Genomic DNA, 23,193 nt, shown 5'->3' on the forward strand with positions numbered 1-23,193 from the left:
ACTGCTGTTGTTCTATGCGTAGTTTAATCAAGGTAGTCGAGTGAGGAGGTAAAAAAGCACTCCCCGTCGATAAATCAATCATCGTCGCCCGTGTGACTGGATATAAAAATAACGGATTCATTTTAACCAATCTCTGGAAGCTTCGATGCGGTTATTTTTCCTTCCTTATTTCTTCATTCCTATGAATTTACTCTGTAGTAGAGGAAACACAAAAGTGGGAAACTGCAGGCATCCTTCGTTAGTGGTGGATTGTGTTCAGAGAGCATCAGCACATCTCAGTTCTGTTAATAAGTCTGTTGGGGATATACCCCAGTGGTAGAGCGCATGCTTTGCATGTATGAGGTCCCGGCATCTCCAGGTGCTTTATATTTCTGTGCTCACATTGCAATCTTCTGTTGAATGTGAACTCTTTGCTCATGTTCATAGAGAGCCAAGTTCACACAATTAAACTCGGGCACACTCGAAGTGCTACGGTGTTGCTCTGCTGTTTTAAATGTACCTCTAAAGCATTTAGTTCTGTTAACTACCAAATGATTTGAACTAATTTTATGTCATATTCAGGAAATCCAGAGGTCTTCAGACGTGTCGTGGCTGTTGAAGAAGACACCTTTTGAATCTCACCCGGGATTTCTTGAGAGATCATTCAGCGAGCGAGTCCTCCCTCTGGACTCCACACTGAGCTGAAAACTGCGCGAATTCCATTGTACAACCGAGAAAAAAACTGATGGACCAAACAACGACATTTGATGATTGCAAGAAATTCAAGAAACACAACAGTCCGAACACAGGTTTGAATCCCGAACGCTTAATTTAAAAGACAAAGCGAAGGATACGACCTGTAAACTCTCTTCATGTCTTACAGTTTATGATATAAAAAAACCCTTACTTTCATAATAATTTCTTGCTGCTGATAGACTATTTATTGAATTTTAACAAATTCACAATTACAAACATTTTGGGTTAAACAGTTACTGACATACTTTAACGAAGAGAAACGTTAGTGCCTTCCGGTGTGTTAGCCAATTTCTCAAAACAATATTTGTTAGTCTCTCGGGAGGCTGCGCAAGGTGTTTAGAGATATAATTTCTAAAAGGCAGGCTCCCTGAGCTTAACATCAAGGCAGAAAAAATGTTTTTTTCTCTACAGAAATGCTCTTTAAATTTCAGCATAGTTACAACTCCCTTTATAAAGGGTGTGCACACTTATAGAACCAAGGCATTGAAACGTTTTTTTTTAATTGTTGTTCCAAAAAATGTTCCATTTGTTTTCGTTCTTAATGTTGTTGATTTTAAGATCTTATTAAATGCGAAAAAATCTGACAGTGAAAAAAGGTCAAAATGCTATTGAAAAAATCAGTAATGTGAGGAAAGATGAATTGTGGGAGCCCCTTACCTCCCCATGTCATGCTGTATTTCTCACTCATTCTACTGGGAGTGGTGCCGTCGCTTCTGGATAAAGTCTGTCAGTTGACCTTCCAGACGGGTCAGGTACTGTATGACTGCACTTCGGCACAAGAAGAGACATGTGACTTGCGAGGATCACAACAGTGTCATTCACCGTGTAGAGCCCGGGTAGCTCAGCTGGTAGAGCATCAGACTTTTAATCTGAGGGTCCAGGGTTCAAGTCCCTGTTTGGGTGTTTGTGTTTTCCTTAAGTGTATTGTGAATTTAATTATAAATCGTATTTTATCTTCCACTCTTCTAGCTGTACTGTTGATATTTTAAAAGTTAATCATTTGTATTTTCTTTAGTGTTTCCTTTCACAAACTGAAAATGTTCAAGACTATTTTGTCACAACACTCCATGTAGATAATCACAGGAAAAGAAAAGGAAACGCAGTGAGGAGCTCACACAGTGAGTACTCTTGAATACAACAAGGGGAAAGGCACACTGTGGAACATCACGTCCAAGTTTACAGTGACAGCTTCTATTTCCATTGATGAATGAGACAGATTCATGAGGAGATCCTCAGCACAATTAAGCGAACACATTGCTATTTCGGTCTGATGTAGAGGCTCCATGTGTGTCAGCAGTACTATAAATTTTAAGTCTTATACACTTTCAGGGGCTGCATCTGTAGGGCTTCATCTAAGGAGACTGTTTTACTTTACCACACGGTTACATTCACCCACCCAATTTATTCTCAGAATACCCAATGGCTCAATAACCCTGTTTTCCCTTGGGAACCACCAGTGTACAGTCCCATTCCATTCAAAAATATAACAAATATATTAAATTAATATATTCAATGAATAAATATATTCAATGAACTGTGTAACAGAGCGCTGGAACTGTTTTTAGGGATGGCTGAGTGGTTAAGGTGTTGAAATTAAGCTCAATAAGCAAACGTCTATGTGGGTTCAATCCCTGCTCCTGTAATTTGCTTTTGAAGTGACAGAACACTTTGAAGATTTACACTCTATTAAAATATGTATTTACTAAATTTCAGTTCTCCTCACACCCTGGGATTACTGAACTCACACTATCACGTACTTAAGGCTTTACATGCATTAGCTGTGATACAGCTCCTAATAAAGACAGAATGAAACTGTATCAATAATAAATGACATGTTTTAAACAAACGTGTATTGATAAACTTCATTATTAATAAAAGTGGTGTGACGGGAAAGCAAATTAAATATTACAATGATATTCCAAGCAACTGATGTGTGCCGGAACCAAATGTCATCCACTGTGGGCTTTGTAAATTGTTTAAAAATTGTAAGTTGAGATAATTAACAATTTGTTGAATCCTGCAGTTACAGATTAAAATGTGAGAAGAATTTCTCTGGGTTTATCTCTGTCCGAGTGCCTGATGTGAATATGCTGAACGCAGTGTCTTTGATTTATGTACTCAAACAACCAAAGAATCCCATTCTTGTCATCCTATGGTTTGTCAAACGTGATTTTTTCAAAGTGGGTGCGATTTCGTTTAGTCTTTCGCTCTTGTACTAGAGCAGTAATGTTTCTAGACGTGCATGAGCATGGTATAGCAGGCTGACAGCAGGAACACGTGGCCCACAAGCAGTGACAGTATCAGAGGTGTCTGCAGTATGTTGGTTTGTGAGCAGCGATAAAATAAAATGCCGAGGAAGCAGGTGTGCCTGCATTAATAAAGCTCCATCGAGCGGAAAAAGTAACAGAAGAACCAACCTAAATCCAACAGAAAGTTTCTGCAGCTGAAATCACAGGCAAAACCACTGCAGGCTTAAACTCACAACCTCAGCATGACTTGACTATGTACTGCGATATAAGTACAATGCACTGACCAACTGTGCCACTGGAGCTGCACAATGGGTTTGTTACATGTCTTAGATGTATTTATTGGAAGGTTGCATAAATCATAAATCACTGATTTCATTATCTGCATGTTTAATATCCAGGAGAGAGAACTCCTTCAGGTTCTACAGCTCATAGGTGCACTTTAAGAAATCTGCTTTTGTGAGATGGATCTCCGAGGTGCAGCTTTTTTCTTATTACTAAAGATACCTCTACATTGTAAACTATTTGAAGACCTAGAAAAAGGAACATGGCATTAGTTGAAATAAGCACTGAATGGGTTAAAACCCACGCTCTTTGAATTGCTAAAGCGATGCCTTGAGGAGAATAAATCAACATACTGTATTCACACAGGTCACTTGGCCACGGACAAGAACGATCAGCTACCACCACTATTATTATAATTATTATTATTATTATTCAACCATTTGGGGAACAATACAGTTTAACAATCCCACTTTTCTTATGGCAAGAAAAATAACATGAGACCACTGTAAGAGGACGAGTGTTGTAATTGTTTGAACAATTGATTTCTATTTTTCCCTCTTATGGGCGACCCTGTGGTATTTCTTTTTCTCTTCGTTGTTGTGCACGGGCTAGTTCTGCAGCGATATTTGCCGCAAAAATTTCTGTGCAGCTCCGTATTAAATCTGTTCTCAACTGCAATGGACAGAAGACGACTCCAGTAGATAGCTGTGTAGTTCTGTAGGACCACACACGACACAGTGATAGTGCGGCTCTTAATGGACTGGTACACAGACCACATGAGAGGCAAGCAAAACGCTTTTAAAATTCCAAAGGCTCACCAAGTCAGAGGAACAGCAATGAACTGAAAAGATCTGTTACAGACGTCTATGTAAACCTCTTTAGAACTATAAAAGCCATTTGTTTAATTTATCTGTAGATTAACACTCCCAAGTAACAGCACTTTACAGTATATTAATGTTAATTCTGCTGGTGGACATTAGCTGGTGTTTTTTGTAACAATTTGTTTGCTCCGCTGTAAGGAATAATAATAATAACATCACTTTATTAACCCTTTACAATTTATTGCATTAGGAATGATCTTTTTGCATACCCCAGCTTGCTCTCCATGAGACACACAGATAAGGAGAGAGCCTGGGGTCAGAGCACAGGATCTGCCATTGTATGGTGCCCTGGAGCAGTTGGGGTTAAGGGCCTTGCTCAGGAGCCCAGTGGAGTAGGATTCCTCTGCTGGCAGAGGGATTTGAACGAGCAACCTTCCAACCACAGGCGCAGATCCTGAGCCACAGAGCCACTGCTCCACCCCAAGTATGTAAAGTATAGTAAAGAATATACAGTATATAAAACACGCAAACTTAAATGTTCAAAGTTTTCAGGCTCTTTAGCATTTTCCTTCACATATGGAAAAAGTTCGATGTGTTCTTGTCACATTTCTCCAAGTAGATAATCTACACAAGAGCGCATGTAACAGTACAGGACATACAGTGAGGAATTCGCGCAGCTTTCAGCTCAGTGCAGAGTCCAGAGGGAGGAATCGCTCGCTGAACGATTTCTCAGGAAATCTTGGTTGAGATTCAACAGGTGCTTCTTCAACAGCTATGACAAGTTGGAAGACTCATTGAAGTCTGAAGAGATCAGCCTCTGTGACAGAGTGTCCAGTGACACAAACTAACTGTCCTACTGTTCTCTGCTAACATAGAGGGTGAATGTTTATTTAGGTGAATGTAAGGTTTCTTTCTTGTAAAATATTTTCGAGTGTATTTTTGCTGCTGAAAATTAATCTTGTGTATTTGAATGAATTCTGATATTGTCACCTAATTCTATACATTGTTTCATCAGACTAGAACATTTAGAGGAGCTCAACAGCATTAATTAATTGCATAGTGATATTATTTCTTGCCGTTTAAATACTTCAGTCAAAACTGTAGAGAAGTTGCTCCTGTTTTCACCATTATAAGAACTGTGATGCACCAGTATTATTTACTCTCATAAAAGTATTGTAATTGTATTGTTCTGTTCCGTTACAGCCTTGAGTGACACAAATCTTCTCCTTTACTGCACTACACTTCTCCAGAGGCCAGTTCAGCACACAAGGATCCTCAGTCAAACAAACACTGCAATCATTTGATAAATGCCATTTCTCACCCTTTCTCTTAGTGTTGATGCTACTATTGTATGCAAAGGAGGCGACTTGACAATGAAAGGTGTAATCATCTTAAAGAGAGTCTTCATGAAGGTGTGTGTCGGCAAGCTCTCCTCTGGCAATTGACCGGGCTTGTGAAGAAACCAATCTCATTCAACAACCATACAAATTGCACAGCTTAAGGCACATGAAGCACAATTCGTGGGCTAATTTACACAAAACAATGTCACTTCACATTATCCACAAATAATTTTTTGCTTGTTTTTGCTTGCTTGTTGACCACCTCTTCCTACATTACAGTGAGCACATACTGTATATTTCAGTATCTTTTATTTACCTTACTATTTTACTGTCCCTTTCACCCATGTGTAGATGTATCCACAGCCAAAACCCTGTGTTTCGCCCTACGTTTGTGCCAGTTTTACAATCAGTGTAGGAGCCTGCCTTACAGAGGTCCAGTGGCACAGTTGGTAAGTGTGTGGTATGCATGTAGCTGTGCACAGTGGAGTTATAATGAGGTTGTGTGTTCAAACCTTCCCTGGAGCATTAAGTCTTTTGAACGTTTTCCACCCATAAAACGTTCATTCGCCGTAGTAGTTTCACTGTGACTTTGCAGGTAAAATATTCTTAATGAGAATAATATTTCATATGCGATAAATAACTGAACTAGAAAATATTGGAGAGAAATGGCTAGTCACACTATTTGCAGCAGGCACTCAGACAGAGAAATGTCCTGTCATTAAAGAAAATTCATGAAGAAGAGGAGTGACATCATTGCAAAGGCGATATTTTCTGATGTCTGTCTTGGTTAATAATCATTTGCGTGGGAATTACTTCTGTCATTATTACTAATACTGATAAAAACAGAGAACTCACAGCTCTCTGGAAGTTGGTCTGGACTCTAGAAAGTGTTTTTATTTGCAAGCGGCTCTGGAACTCAACACCTGTTGATGGGTCACTTCTGTCAGACACACCAGTGGAACCCAAGCCCACCTACACACACATTCACACACACTGACAGATATACTGTACACCTACACTCTCACACACATTTACACTCACAGACACATCACACATTTATACACACAATAAGACACTCACACACTCACATATATACACTCACAGACTCACAGATACACAAATAGACACTATATACGCACATAGACACCTACATACACTCTTAGGTACAGACACACTATAACTAACACTAAAGCAGATACTGCTAATATTACCACAGTAACACTATCACCAAAACGTACACTATCATTGTTACTAACACTGACAAAAACTACTACTAGACTAATAATACTTATAATAACAGTAATACTCTCATGAAAACTAACATGATGATGATGATGAGTGTTAATACTCTGACACTAACACTATAAGTATCACTAATATTACATAAATACTAGCATTAAAACTAAAACTATCAGTAATGCTATCATCATTAATACTCACATAGACACTACACACACTGACAGACATGCCCACACATACACTTACAAATATAAAACTACACACTGACAGACACCACACACTCACGGACACAAACCATACACACACATTCTCAGGCATGCATTCACAGAAACAAATAGACACTATGCATACTCATAGACACACACTTATAGACACCAAACACTCAGAGACCCCACACGCTCACACACTAACAGACACAACAGGCTCACAGACACACACCCACACATGCACAGACACCACATACACATTTAACTACAGATACACGATAACTAACACTAACACAAATACTACTCATGTTACTTACAACAGTAACATCACTAACACTGACACAAACTATTAATAATAAAAGTAATGCTATCACTAAAACTAACACTACTACTACTGTTAATACTCTAACAGTAACAAGATAGTTATAATTAATATTAACATGAATATGAACATTAAAACTAAAACAGTAGCTCTATTGTCATTAATACTCACATGAACAGTAGCATTAAAACTACCAGTTGTACTCTCACTAATATTAACATGAATACACTAGTAGTAGTCGCTACCCATGACGTCACATCGCTCTCTGTGACGAAGGCTAGACACCTAGACGCACACAGTGACGTGCCGCTATATATTGTAGCGTTTTGCAGGTTCTTTTTCAGAACTAAAGAACAGTGGAGACGCGATTAACCAAGCACTGGCTTTATTTTACAACCACACCAAAACCAAACACAGGATCTACACACACGAGGAGACTGACGAACACGTACACACATTTAGGGTGGTAATTACCTAACAACACACTCTACTTTTACAGGACTACACAGGGCACTAGAATTACTAGGACATTATTTACACAGGTAGGGTCAGCCGCTGGTCATCGTGCTGACCCTCAGACTCTTCCCGGCTACCACTCCCAGCATGCCCAGCGGTACTACGAGCGCCTAGGGGCGCTTCCTCCTCACCACCAGGCGAGGGCGTTACACTGCCCCCACCTGAAGCGTCTGGCGTCTCGCCGACGTCGAACACCCCCCTCAGGCTGTACTCGTATTCGGCCAACTGCTGCGGAACCCTGCGTGAGCGGCCGCTGCGCCGCGGTGACGGCTGGCGATCCACGGACGCCCCACTATCGGCCGGCTCCGGCCCCGGCTGCTCCTCTGGAGCCTCCCCACACGGCTCCTCCTCCCGGGCCCGGTAGGGGGCCAGGCGGTCTCGGTGCAGGACCACCACTCTCCCCCGTGTTCGCAACCGGACACGGTAGCAGACCTCGCCCACCACCCCGAGTACCTCAGCGGGCCCCTCCCACGACGGCGCCAGCTTAGGGCTGAGGCCTTTGCGGCGCCGCGGGTTGTACACCCAAACCGAGTCCCCGGGCTGGAAGGCAGGCCCCCTGCAGCGCAGGTCGTAGTACCGCTTCTGCCGGACCCCCGCCTGTGTCAGGTGGGTCCGCGCAAAGCTGTGCACCCGCTGCATCCGCTGCCGCAGGTCCCACTCGTAGTCCGGTCCAGCCGGCGGTGCCGACCCGTCTCCGGGCGGCGGGCCGAAGACCAGGTCCACCAGGGTTCGCATTTCCCGGCCCAGCATGAGCGAGGCCGGGGTGCACCCGGTGGATTCCTGGACCGCGGTCCGATACGCCCAGAGCGCAAGGGGGAGGTGGCGGTCCCAGTCCCGTTGGTGCCGGGACACCAGGGTGGCCAGCTGGGTGGCGAGCGTCCGATTAAACCGCTCTACCAACCCGTCGCTCTGGGGATGCAGCGGGGTGGTCCGCGTCTTAGTAATCCCCAGGCGCTGGCACACTCTGGCGAAGACCTGGGACTCGAAGTTACGCCCCTGGTCACTGTGTAACTCCTCCGGCACCCCCAGCCTGGCAAACATCCCCTCCAGCAGTGCATCGGCCACCGTGGGGGCACTCTGGTCCGGGAGGGCGTAGGCCTCCGGCCACTTCGTAAAGTAATCCATAGCCACCAAGACGTAGCGGTTCCCGGCCTCGGTGCGCGGAAACGGGCCCAAAACGTCCACTCCCACCCGCTCCATAGGAGCCCCCACCTGGTGTTGTTGGAGGGGGGCCCGAGAGCGCTCGGGGGGACCCTTCTGCGCCACGCACACCGCACACGTTCGGCAGTACCGATCCACGTCCCGGTGGCAAAGACCCCAATAAAAATGGCCTCGGAGACGCTGCAGGGTTTTTTTACCGCCGAAGTGCCCCACACCCGGTTGGCCGTGCACCGCTCGGAGCACCGCCCCGCGGAGCGACCGAGGCACCACTAGCTGCCACCGTACCTCGCCACTGGAGGGTACCCGCCACCCCCGGCGCAGCACCCCGTCCTTTACCTCCAAGGCCTCCCACAGGGCACAGAGGGCCTTGACGGACTTCGGGTGCGGGGCGAGCTCCTCTCGTGTAGGCCGCACTCCTGCTGCCCTCCAGCGGAGCACCGGGCCCACGTCAGGATCAGCTGCCTGACGCTGCGCCAGGTCTGGCAGGCCCACCCCCAGCGGCCCCTCCCGGGCCGTGGCCGCGGCGCTCACCCCCGCCACGGTGCGGACAGCCTCCTCACGCTGCTCCCGCCGGGTGCAGTGATGGCAGTCCGCGGCCTCGCAGGGGCGCCGCGAGAGAGCGTCGGCATTGAGATGGCGAGACCCCGCACGGTGCACGACAGTGAAGTCGTACTCCTGCAGGATCTCTATCCATCGCGCCATCTGTCCCTCTGGCTCCTTAAAGTGGAGCAGCCAGGTGAGGGACGCATGGTCGGTCCTCAACCGGAACCGGGTCCCGAACAGGTACGGCCTGAAATGGTGGACCGCCGCCATCACCGCCAGCAGCTCGCGACGGGTCACGCAGTAGTTCCGCTCAGGCCTAGTCAGAGCCCGACTGTAGTAGGCCACTACGCGCTCCCCATCCGGCCCCTCCTGCGCCAACACCGCCCCCACCCCCGAGTCACTCGCGTCGGTGTCGAGAATATACGGCAACCGCGGGTCGGGGTAGGCCAGCACGGGGGCCCCCACCAGAGCTTCGCGCAACCGGCCAAAGGCAGTCTCACAGCCCGAGTCCCAGTCAAAACGGCGGCCCTTGTCGGTGAGGCGGTGCAGCGGGGCGGCGATGCTGGCAAAGTCCCGGACGAACCTCCGATAGTACGAGGCCAACCCCAGAAAGCTGCGGAGCTCCGCGACGGTGCGTGGAGTCGGCCAGCCCCTCACTGCGGCGACCTTACCTGGGTCCGTAGCCACCCCTCGCGGTCCAACAACATGTCCCAGGAAGGTCACCTCCCGCCGCAGGAGCTCGCACTTGCGGGGGTTGAGCCTCAGGCCAGCACGGCGGATGCAGGCCAGCACCGCCTGGAGGTTCGTCAAGGCCTGGTCGAAACTCCGTGCATGAACCAGCAGATCGTCCAGATATGACACGCACTGGTTCCGCGGGACCGATGCCAGCACCCTCTCCATCAGCCTCTCGAACGTCGCCGGGGCATTGCACAGGCCAAAAGGCATGACAGTAAACTGCCAGAGGCCCTGGCCGATGGAAAAGGCCGTCTTCGGGCGAGCATCGGGAGCAAGCGGTACCTGCCAGTAGCCGCAGCGGAGGTCCAGGGAGCTGAACCAGGTCGACCCGGTGATGTAGTCCAGGGCGTCATCTATCCTCGGCAGGGGGTAGGAATCTTTCCGGGTGACCTCATTCAGCTTGCGGTAGTTGACGCAGAACCTCCACGAGCCGTCTTTTTTTTTTAACCAGTACGGCTGGCGCCGACCACGGGCTCGCGGAGGGCTCAATCACCCCCGCTGCGGCCATCTCCCGGATCTTTTCCTCGGCGGCGGTCCGCTTGGCGTGGACCATGCGTCCTGGTGGGATGCGGATGGGCCGAGCGTCGCCGGTGTTGATCTCGTGTTGGACCAGGGCAGTGCGGGTGCAGTCCTCATCCCTCGCCGCAAAGAGGTCTTCGTTCTGGGCGAGTAGCTCCTGGAGCCGCTGCCGCTGGTCCTGATCGAGGCCCTCGCAGCTCCGCTGGAAGAGGTCCTCAACGGCACGCTTCGCTTCCACGCAACGCTCGGCCCCCGCCGCCGCCTTGTCTGGCCCCCCGGCCGACTCAGGGGCAGGATCCGGCACGCTCGCTCCCCGGCTCGCAGGCCTGGTCTGCCCCGGCGACTGACGCCGCCGCCGCCGCCGCTGCCTCTTGTTCCCCCGGCTCCGGCAAGCCCGCGTCCCTCGGCCTTCGCCGGACCTGTCCTCCACCAGGTGCAGTCGCTCCCCCTGCCACACCAACTCCTGCCGGTCCAAGTCCAACCTGGCCCCCACTCGCTGCAGTAGGTCCAGCCCCAGAATGCAGTCCTCCTGGATGGGTGCAAGGTAGCAGGGGTGGCGCACCGTCGCTGCACCCAGACGGAAGGCAAGCACCCGTTTCCCCCGGACTGCAGCGAGCTGTCCCGTCACGGTCCTCAGCCGCAGGCTGGAGGCCTCCCATCCTGGGGGGTTGGTGCCCTCGGTGTCGGGGAGGACGCCCGGCCGAAGTAAGGTCACTGATGAACCGGTGTCGAGTAGGGCCAGGCAGGGTTGGTCCTCAATCCGGCAGTGGAGGTACAGGCCCCGGCTACAGCCGACTCGCCCCACGGTGGCGTGAGGGGCGCCGGTTTTTACAGCGCTCTCCGGAGCGGGGGTTGAGGTGTTCAAGGGCGGCCTTCCCCGCGCTGAGCCGCCCCGTTCCCGTTTCCCGACGCCGATCGGGGAGAGCGAGGTTCGGGTGCCCGGCAGACCCGGGCTCGGTGTCCTCTTTTCCCGCAGCGGTCGCAAATCAGCGTGCGGGGCTGTTCCGCGGCGGTCGCTGCACGGGCTGGCTCCTCTTCCCCCTCGCTGGATTTCTCCGTCGCCGCCTCGGTCAGCCGGCAGGGCGCACTGCGTCTGCTGGCGCTGCCAGTCACCCCGAACACTACCTCAGCCCGTGTAGCAAGGGCCAAGGCCTGCTCCAGCGATGTTGGCGCGGCCAGCTGCACGTGGCGCCGCAGCTCCTCGGGCGAGAGGGCCTTGAGAAAGGCCTGGAGAGCCATCTCCCGCTGCGCCTTCCGGGGTAAAGTTGGGTATCCTCGGCGGGCGAGGAACATGACATCCGCGGCGACCGGGCCCAGTCGCTCTCCTGGTCGGCGCCGCCGCAGGGCCAGCCTCTCCCGCATCAAGTCCGGCGCCTCCTCTACACCGAAGCGCAGCTGGAGGGCTGCTGCCAGCGCCGTGTAGTCACCTCTGTCCTCCTCCGGGACGTCCAGGAGCACCTGGCAGGCCGCTCCTTCCAGCGCCGCCGCCAGGTGGCCGGCCATCTCCGCCCGGCTCCAGCCATTCGTCCGGGCCGCGAGCTGGAACTGCGCCTCATAGGTCTCCCAAGGCGCCTCACCATCGTAGCGACCTGGTCGCACCCGCGCCGATGGGTGTGGGAATCGCTGATCGGCTCCGGCAGCGAGGGCATCCTCTCTCCGGGGCGGCCGCCCCAATTCTACTGGCGGGACCACTACTGGGTAGCCCTGGTAAGGGCTGTGGCCACCTGTCGCACCCAGGAGTTGCTCAGGCTCCCTATGTGCGCCGCCGATGGGTTCTGCGTCTTCCAGCGTCAGCCGGCGCTTTATGGAATCGGGTAGTGTCTGCCACGAGTTGTTCATTCTGCCCGCTTCTGACACCAATGTAACGCAACGGGGGCTCAGGCGGGCGCCCTTGCCGCATCTGGTCGGCCCCATCCCGACTGGAGGCTCGAACCCGGGACTTCCGCGTCTCTCTGCAGCGACCTAGCCCCGTGAGCTAAAGAGAGATCTCACCACAGCCCAGTAGCTGTGGTCCTGCTATCACAGGGAAGGGCGGTGACGTCACCCGCTCTGGTACGCTGGCTCTTACACACACTGCTTGTCGGCCGTAAGCGTTACACTCTCCCCCGCTTAAATCACCGTCCCCGGCAAAGGGCTATCCCACCCCGCTCTGACACCAATGTAGCGTTTTGCAGGTTCTTTTTCAGAACTAAAGAACAGTGGAGACGCGATTAACCAAGCACTGGCTTTATTTTACAACCACACCAAAACCAAACACAGGATCTACACACACACATGAGGAGACTGACGAACACGTACACACATTTAGGGTGGTAATTACCTAACAACACACTCTACTTTTACAGGACTACACAGGGCACTAGAATTACTAGGACATTATTTACACAGGTAGGGTCAGCCGCTGGTCATCGTGCTGACCCTCAGACTCTTCCCGGCTACCACTCCCAGCATGCCCAGCGGTACTACGAGCGCCTAGGGGCGCTTCCTCCTCACCACCAGGCGAGGGCGTTACAATATATACTTATGGTTTATAAACACTGGAAAAATGCAATTAACTGTTACTACATACATTTATCAACTTGGAATATAATTTTCTAGATCTCGGATACAGTTATCTAAATAACAATATGAATAATCATTGTTTACTTTCGGATTGAACATTATTAACACTAAACGCACTATAGTAATTGATCGATACAGTCTTTATTGACTGTTTTCTAGATATTTAAACAGGGTCAAGAAAAGAATCAGTACTCACCAATCAGTGAAGTTAATCGATTATTCCATGATCCTTCAGTTGAATTAATTGGTTGTCGATAGATAAGTGATCAATATCTCTCCTCCGTGCTCTCAGCGCACCTCCCAGCGGTCTTGCTCCCTGATCCCGGCGCTCTGGCTGGTGTCTGTGACGTCACAGCGCTCTTTCTGACAGAGCAGAGCGCGTCTCCGCTGGAGGAGACTCCTGTCCGGAGCCCGGGGGGGCTTTTCTTACAGATATAACATCTCTAAAACACACCGGGCTGTGAAGAGAAGCGAATAACAGTTGGAGAAGGAGAGCGACAAACCGAGAAATGAAATTCATTTAACCAAAAAAATAGTTTACTTCACAGACTAATGAGTTGTATAGCATACTTCCGTAGAGCAGAAGAGAAAGGGCACAAGTCCCTGTAATAAGCGCTTTTAAGCGTTTTACACGAATCTCCACAGAATAGAAGCAAGGAGGATCAGACTCCTGATCCTGGAGGTTGAAAAGCATCTCCTGGTTTTATTTCCACTCAAGCTGTCAGTTTGATTATTTATTTAACTGTTTAACTGTTATCAGACTCTCTTTATCTGTATATTTATAAGTCTCTCCGTGAGAGACATGTGGGAGACGCTGAATCCCAGTGCTGGTGTGGAATCACACACAGACAGGTCTTCTATGTGATCTGAGTCTCACTGCTCAAAGGTACAGACTGGTCAACTAGTCACTATTGTAGACAAGACCATCAGTCTGCTGCTGCTGCTGCTAATCATATTACATTTATAAGAGAAGCAATACTGCTGTTCATTAAATCAGTAAAAATAATAATAGATAATCACATATTGCTCAATTTTCAGTAAAACACTTCTGACAGAGGGATTGAGGCTGACTTACAGTAAAGACAACGAATCAGGGCAGTAATACTGAAGGGCTGGAGGTCCTGGAAAGGGTTAATAGAAGCTTCTTGCTCCTGACCTGGAACAGAGCCCACAGCTGCCAGATCAGTGACCCCTGAGCCCAGTTCACAGAGAGGGGAACCAGGAGCTCTGCTGCTCTGTCTCTAAGAGGCTGTGAGGAACAGGAAAAGGGGGAGATGTGACCTGAGTCCAGGCTATTCTGTCTGATATTGTTCATGTAGCAGCACTGATTGTCTGAATGTCCTCTGGTTCTGGATTGTCAGGATAAAGAGAAGGATGGAGATGAGTTTCTGTCTGCTCAGGAGGTAGGAATTTGTGTAAAGTACTGAGGGTCCCAGAGCTCTGTGTGTGAGTCTGAGCTGTGAATCTGACTGAGAGGAGATAAAGATTTTTTTTTTATTCTGCCTCTGAGAAGTCTTTTCCTTTGCCAAGCAATGTAACATCCCCTTCAGATACTCTGCACAGGCTGTCAGAGTGAGAGAAGAGGAGAGAGAGATGGACAGATAAGAGCACACACTGCTAGAGAGACAGAAAGGGGGAGAGAGAGGAGAAGGAGCAGGAAGACAGTGCAGGTGTTCAACCACACTGTGACCACAGGAGACAGGAGGCTTTTCTCAGCTGCTGAGGAGCTCAGGATCATGGCCACTCAGGCTCAGAGGCTCTGGCAGCAGTCAGGTCTGAGGGCTTCTGCTCATACTGACACTGGAGCTCTGAGAGTCAGCCTCCATTCTGACAAGAACAGCCCCTCCTGTTCAGCCCTGAGAGACACCATGAGAGAACTGTGTGGGGAGAGGACCAGTCACCCTGTAGAGCTCTGAACACTGGACTCTCCTGTGTCTCCCTGTGCAGCACTGGAGCTCTGAATATTGGGCTCCCTGTGTGTCTCTCTGTACAGCTCAGCTCTCAGCTGCCTCATCACACTGACACCCACAGCCTCACAGTACAGCCTGGCTTCCTGTGCTGGAAGAGGTCGGAGGAGCACAAACCACACACTCACTGCAGGGTCTGACCTGAGGCTCCAGTGAAGCTCTGCCTTAAATCACCGCTGTATTAACAAGGACTGAACTTTTTTTTATAATTTTGTTGCTTTTTCTAATTTGAAACTGACTCCTGCTCTGTGGCTCCTGCTGCTGCAGCTATTATGGTGAAGCTGTAACACAAGAACTCTGCTATATTGAACAGGAGAGTTTAAATACAGCATAACTGCTAATACTACTACTGCTACCACAACTGCTGCTGCCACTGATACTACTGCTACTACTACTGCTACTACTACCTATAATAATAAGGAAGAGGATGTGAGCTGTGCCCTCACACTGTTCAGACTGGTGGTGTATCAGTGTATCAGTATCAGTTCAGCTCCACTGTGCTGTTAGAGAGTCTCAGTCATGCAGTCGGCTCCACACAGAGAGACACTGGGGCCACAGCTGGATTGGTTGGAACATCTGTGTGGACTGGAGCTGCGCAGAGACAGACTCAGGGTCTGAGGGACTAAACTGAAAGAGCTGCTGTCCACCAGGCTCAGTACATAAGGGACAATCACTGCTGGGCTTTTCTTTCTTTTTAATTTAAATTATTGATCACAGTCACAGGACAGCCAGTTCTTATTCAGTCCACCTTGTCTCCGTATTCCTGTGCTGACCCGAGTGACCTCACTGCCACCTTGAACACAGGCTCTCCTCACACTGCCCTTGACCATGACCAGAAGACATTACTGTCTGGAGACACAACAACTCTGTGAGTCACTGCAGGACACCAGTCATTGGACACTGCCTGACACAGACAGCAAGACAGGACCATATTCAGGACACCAGTCACTGGACACTGCCTTACACAGACAGAAAGACAGGACCACGTTCTAGACACTTCCTGATACAGACAGCAAGAATTACAGGACCATATCCAGGACACCAGTCACTGGACACTGCCTGACACAGACAGCAAGACAGGACCATATTCAGGACACCAGTCACTGGACACTGCCTGACACAGACAGCAAGACAGAACCACGTTCTAGACACTTCCTGATACAGACAGCAAGAATTACAGGACCATATATACATAATTGATTATCTTGATACTGATTTTCAATTATAATACTTGTCTAGAACTGCAAAGATTTTTTTTTGTTTAATATCTGATCTCTTCCTGCCCCTGTAGCACCTGCGGCCCTGCTGTCTGTATCTGTATCTGTGTTTCCTCCAGTGAGACAGGAGAGCTGCTCCTGTCTCTCCTCTCCTCCGCGCTGCTGGGAGTGTCTTCAGGGAGAGGAAACAGTGATGTGTCTCTGATATATATGGAGAAGACTGAAAGGGCCCTGTGTGATTGGCGTCCCGCCTGTGTGAGAGGTTCCTGCTGTCAGTCTGAAAAGGCAGTGCTGTGTGTGATTGGCGGGGCGGGGGGCTGTGTTGTTACTGGGGGTCCGGGGTGTGGAGCAGCAGCTCAGTTGCCCTGTGGGCTCAGGGGTGAAGACAGGGGTCTCAGCTGCACTCTGTCCTGATGACAATGGAGAGCTGCCTGTCCATCTTCTCTCTCGCTGTCCTGGTGCTGCACAGCTCAGCCAGTAAGTGACCAGTCTTCTCCTGTCCAGACAGACAGACAACAACTGGAATTAAATTAAGTAAAGTTTTGATGTAAATGGAGCAATAAGTGGGTTGAACAATTTTTAAATGTTAATTTTACATTCAGTTTGTGGGTATTCATAAAAAATATTATAACTGTATTTTATCTTGGTCTGTAAGTAAGGAAATATAATTAGTTGTGTCTAAATATAATTAGTTGCTTTTAATTTTTATTGGATTTTATTTAAATATTCTTAAGATTTCTAAACATTATATAATAATAATGTTATAGATGGATAGAGCAGAAGCTGGCCATTATCACCCTCTATTGATAATTTGTGAAAAAATGGAGTGTATAAAATCTTTAAAAAGTTATTTAACTTACTTGTTACTGTAATAATAAACTTTATATATAAGTGATAATTTGAGTGATATGCTGTGACATGTGAAAAAGTCTTCATCTACTCGAAAACAAAAAAAGTGTGAGCAATAAAAAATGTTTCTAGAATAATATCATATTATACAGGATGATTCAGAAATACCCTGGGTTGTTTATTATTTTATTGTGTTCAATTCTGACTCCTCTGTATTGTCTTATTACAGACTGGTGCATTAATAGAGATACACGTGTTTTTAAATAGTGAATTATTATTGTGACTCATATTAAATTATTACAGACTGATGAATTAATAGATATACAGTAAATGTGTTATTACCACCTAAAGTGTTTATGCTAGAGAAATAAGACTGGAGTTTTAATGCTGCCATTATATCTTTGGTGTATTCAGACAGTCCAGGTTTCTATCGTTAGGCTGTGTGATATTCAGTTGCTGTGAAAACAAGTAGTTCCTCTAGGTGTTATAAGAATATGTGTTCCAATATGATAGGAAGTTATGAGTGTGAATTCTTCATTTTAAAGACTTACAATTACATTTTGAAAATGTAAAACATTTTCAGTCATAGGACAATTAGCTCTTGTATTTTTATAGTATTAAAATAAAACTGATATATGTATTACCTGGTTCATAAAGACCAGGTTTGCTTGTTTTCACATTGAAAAGGACAGGCTGATAAAAGTTACATTCTTTATTGCTTTATAAGTTATAAAATGAAAAATATTAACACAATTGTGAAAATTCTTAGTATTGTAGGTGTATTATTATTAACTGGGGTCTCATCAGAAACTGAGGTGTAACATTAATAATTTAACAACTACAAGACATTGTGGCATTACAGCAAGAATTAAAAAATGGTAGTTGTGTTTTGTGTTTATACAGGATTTGTCTATTATTTAACAGCTAAATAACTTATTTTGTGTTTTTAGGTTAGTTATCTAATGACAGGTTTTTTTTTGTAAATTGTGAAGTTTTAATAAGAATGCTTTATTGTTTTTGACTACATTCGAAATCTGAAATTATTATCAAATGCAATTATATAAGTATGAGTTATACAAATTAAATATTTAATTACATGTTATCATACAAATGCAATATTTAAAAATTAATTCGTAATCACAGGACTCAAGTTTAGATTTTTGAGCAGTTGCTCAGGACAACATCATAATAAATGTATCTGTGCCTATATGTTAAACCTGTCTGGTATTTTTGAAAAATGTTGTTCTTTAATATAATTTAATCTGATGATCATGTGTTAAGTTTAGATGTTGGCAGGTAAAGGCTAGAAAATCATTGTCAATAATTCATATACAGACAATGGGAATATACACCTCACACACATTTCAGCACAACATGTGAAGTACCTGTCAGCCTCTGACCACTGTTGTGACCACAGGTCCCAGTAACACAGAAACACTGGTCCCAGGACTTGGAAGCCACAGAGTTAGTACAGTGTCCAGTACAGTGACCACAGTCTCCTGGAACCCAGGACCAGCCATCTGAGGTTCTACAGTTATTACAGCCACTGCCCGCCGTAGTGACCACAGCATGCAGAAGTGCTTTTCTGTTTAATTTAAAACTCAGCTTTATGGATATTCCTTAAAATTATAATTGATTTTATTCTGGTGCTATAAATAAGGAAAAATAATAAACAATTTGCAGTATTAACAAGAATTTCACCTCTACAATTAATCATAATATTAATTCAGCTTATATGTTTTTTAAACTATTTTCTATTAATGCTGTATTAATAGTTTTATATGCAGTTATACACTATTACACACAACACAGACTAAGGATAATGTTTTTTAAGTACTAACATATAATTATTATAACTATTAATATTGTAGATATTTAGCAACCTTATCACAAATGTTGTACAACTTGACAATCCCTTATCTATTACCACAATAATAAAATACAAAATTTTGGTTGTAATTTGGGTCATGTGCTAGGAAATTTTCCCATTTGCAAACAAAATGGAATATAAATGTTTTAACAATAATACAACATCTTCAAAATATTTACCAGGGGTTGTTTATTTCATTGTGCTCAATTCTGCCCTCTCTAACAGGTATAATAACAGACTAGTGTATTAACAGAGATCAGTGTGTTTTTAAACACTGTTACTCCCTGATCATTCAAACTCTGAAAGAGCTCAAAGTCCCGCGCCTGGGTTTCAATTATATCTCCTGCTGCAGATTTTCCATCTTTCTGCAGCATTACACTTCACATATTGCAGCACAAGTTGTGAAGCATCCATCTATTAAGAAAATATTTTTATTGATTCTGTTTTGGATTTTATAACTTATTTTCAATGTAGACCATTAAAAAGACTTATCAGTGTTTAAATCAGTGTCTGATACAGACATGTGGTCAGTGTGCACTGCTAAGTACATGTGGAGCCTGAGACCCAGATACACCAGATACACCAAACCTGGTTTCAGTCATTCAGCCTTCTGACACCACAGCCACTGTCCACTGTACTGACCACAGCTTCCAGAAACCCAGAACACCATCATTACAGTCATTGTCCACTATACTGACCACAGCTCCCAGAAACACAGGAACATCGTCATTACAACCACTGTCCACTCTGACCACAGCTTCTAGAAACACAGGAACACAGTAATTACAGCCACTGACCACTGTACTGACCACAGCTTCTAGAAACTGAAGGACATGGTCTTTACAGCCATTGTCCACTCTACTGACCACAGCTTCCTCAAACACAGGAAGACCATCATTACAGCCAACTGACCACTTCCAGAAACACAGGAGCACAATCATTACAGCCACTGTCCTGACCACATTTTCCAGAAACACAGGAACACCGTAATTACAGCTACTGACCACTGTACTGACCACAACTCCCAGAAACACAGGAACACACTCATTACAGCCACTGACCACTGTACTAACCACAGCTTTTAGAAACACATGAGCACAGTCTTTACAGCCACTGTCCACTGTAGTAACCATAGCAGAACAGCCCTCTGCAGTCACACAGTGATATGGACAGAGAGATATATAACAGGATCTGGACACAGGTGTGTGGAGGGAGAGGTAAGATGGCTGCTGGTGGACTTCCTGTCACTCCACTGTCTCTTGTTCCCCATGGGAGAGACTAGCAATCCAATCAAACAGGTAAAACCAAATAAAAATTCCAGGTGTATTTCTAAAATGTCTTAATATAAAAATATCCTGTAGACATGGTGATAGGGATTGTTTCTCTCTCTCCGCAGGCAGTGCTGATGTGAGGCTGGTGAATGGAGCCAGTCCCTGTGAGGGGACAGTGGAGGTGTATCATGGTGGAGAGTGGGGGACAGTAGCTGACTTTGGCTGGGATCTGGATGATGCTGCAGTGGTGTGCAGACAGCTGGGCTGTGGATCTGCTGTATCAGCACCAGGAGGAGCTCACTTCGGACCAGGGTCTGGATCAGTCCTGTTGGGTGGGGTTTCCTGCAGCGGGTCTGAGTCTGCGCTGAGGGACTGTCGAAACATTGAAGTGAAAGACTGGGGCTTGAGTCATGACTCTGATGCTGGAGTGAGGTGTTCAGGTAAGAGACAGAGACTCTCTCCAGTCTCCAGCTTGAGGACAATGAAAACTCCTCCACTGATCTAGAGTCCATCATCATGATCCATTTAATTAAAACTAAATAAATTAAAATCTAGTATTGATAATATGATGATAATAATAATTAAAAGCAATATACGTTATAAACATATTATATTAAATTTATATATTAATTTAAGTGTGTCTTTTTTCTGTGTTTCCTCTGTGTTTATGTAGCAGGACAACAGGAAGTGTCTTCCTGTAGCTCATCCTCTCTCTCCAGGCACTTCAGTGTTGTTCAGTGTTGTTCAGTTTAAACAGGCAGGCTGTGCTCAGTGAGTCTGTATCTACTTCACTTTGTCTTTACTGTTTTAGCACTGGTGAAGTGACAATCTACTGTGGTTCCACTGTGCTGTTGGGTGAAATGCCTTTTCATTTTCAGGTGTTTTAATGGTATTTTGGTGTCAGTGTCAGTGGATCTGGTCAGTTTCAGGTGTGTTTAAATGGTATGTTGGTGTCAGTGTCAGTGGATCTGGTCAGTTTCAGGTGTGTTTAAATGGTATGTTGGTGTCAGTGTCAGTGGATCTGGTCAGTTTCAGGTGTGTTTTAATGGTATGTTGGTGTCAGTGTCAGTGGATCTGGTCAGTTTCAGGTGTGTTTAAATGGTATGTTGGTGTCAGTGTCAGTGGATCTGGTCAGTTTCAGGTGTGTTTAAATGGTATGTTGGTGTCAGTGTCAGTGGATCTGGTCAGTTTCAGGTGTGTTTAAATGGTATGTTGGTCTCAGTGTCAGTGGATCTGGTCAGTCTCAGGTGTGTTTAAATGGTATGTTGGTGTCAGTGTCAGTGGATCTGGTCAGTTTCAGGTGTGTTTTAATGGTATGTTGGTGTCAGTGTCAGTGGATCTGGTCAGTCTCAGGTGTGTTTAAATGGTATGTTGGTGTCAGTGTCAGTGGATCTGGTCAGTCTCAGGTGTGTTTTAATGGTAGGTTGGTGTCAGTGTCAGTGGATCTGGTCAGTCTCAGGTGTGTTTTAATGGTAGGTTGGTGTCAGTGTCAGTGGATCTGGTCAGTCTCAGGTGTGTTTTAATGGTATGTTGGTGTCAGTGTCAGTGGATCTGGTCAGTCTCAGGTGTGTTTTAATGGTATGTTGGTGTCAGTGTCAGTGGATCTGGTCAGTCTCAGGTGTGTTTTAATGGTATGTTGGTGTCAGTGTCAGTGGATCTGGTCAGTTTCAGGTGTATTTAAATGGTATGTTGGTGTCAGTGTCAGTGGATCTGGTCAGTTTCAGGTGTGTTTTAATGGTATGTTGGTGTCAGTGTCAGTGGATCTGGTCAGTTTCAGGTGTGTTTAAATGGTATTTTGGTGTCAGTGTCAGTGGATCTGGACAGTTTCAGGTGTGTTTTAATGGTATGTTGGTGTCAGTGTCAGTGGATCTGGTCAGTTTCAGGTGTGTTTAAATGGTATGTTGGTGTCAGTGTCAGTGGATCTGGTCAGTTTCAGGTGTGTTTTAATGGTATGTTGGTGTCAGTGTCAGTGGATCTGGTCAGTCTCAGGTGTGTTTTAATGGTATGTTGGTGTCAGTGTCAGTGGATCTGGACAGTCTCAGGTGTGTTTTAATGGTATGTTGGTGTCAGTATCAGTGGATCTGGTCAGTCTCAGGTGTGTTTTAATGGTATGTTGGTGTCAGTGTCAGTGGATCTGGTCAGTCTCAGGTGTGTTTAAATGGTATGTTGGTGTCAGTGTCAGTGGATCTGGTCAGTCTCAGGTGTGTTTTAATGGTAGGTTGGTGTCAGTGTCAGTGGATCTGGTCAGTCTCAGGTGTGTTTTAATGGTATGTTGGTGTCAGTGTCAGTGGATCTGGTCAGTCTCAGGTGTGTTTAAATGGTATGTTGGTGTCAGTGTCAGTGGATCTGGTCAGTCTCAGGTGTGTTTTAATGGTAGGTTGGTGTCAGTGTCAGTGGATCTGGTCAGTCTCAGGTGTGTTTTAATGGTATGTTGGTGTCAGTGTCAGTGGATCTGGTCAGTCTCAGGTGTGTTTAAATGGTATGTTGGTGTCAGTGTCAGTGGATCTGGTCAGTCTCAGGTGTGTTTTAATGGTATTTTGGTGTCAGTGTCAGTGGATCTGGTCAGTCTCAGGTGTGTTTTAATGGTAGGTTGGTGTCAGTGTCAGTGGATCTGGTCAGTCTCAGGTGTGTTTAAATGGTATGTTGGTGTCAGTTTCAGTGGATCTGGTCAGTCTCAGATGTGTTTTAATGGTATGTTGGTGTCAGTGTCAGTGGATCTGGTCAGTCTCAGGTGTGTTTAAATGGTATGTTGGTGTCAGTGTCAGTGGATCTGGTCCGTCTCAGGTGTG

The 23,193-nt window shown here is 46.5% G+C and overlaps 2 protein-coding genes and 1 non-coding gene across 2 annotated transcripts in view; all 3 read left to right on the plus strand.

The window, feature by feature from the left end:
- Positions 1-23,193, plus strand: part of LOC138242764 (zinc finger protein 271-like) — a 1,399,044-nt gene that overhangs the window by 943,823 nt on the left and 432,028 nt on the right.
- Positions 1,566-1,638, plus strand: trnak-uuu (transfer RNA lysine (anticodon UUU)). The gene has a single exon. It is a non-coding gene; the product is annotated as a tRNA-Lys (tRNA).
- Positions 16,834-23,193, plus strand: part of LOC138243332 (antigen WC1.1-like) — a 157,905-nt gene continuing 151,545 nt past the window's right edge. Inside the window, exon 1 of the mRNA XM_069198895.1 lies at positions 16,834-16,891. Coding sequence (XP_069054996.1) covers positions 16,834-16,891 — 58 coding nt within the window. The remainder of the gene's footprint in view (positions 16,892-23,193) is intronic.

The sequence above is a fragment of the Lepisosteus oculatus genome, chromosome 14, assembly GCF_040954835.1.
Source record: "Lepisosteus oculatus isolate fLepOcu1 chromosome 14, fLepOcu1.hap2, whole genome shotgun sequence".
In the NCBI taxonomy this organism is placed as follows: domain Eukaryota; kingdom Metazoa; phylum Chordata; class Actinopteri; order Semionotiformes; family Lepisosteidae; genus Lepisosteus; species Lepisosteus oculatus.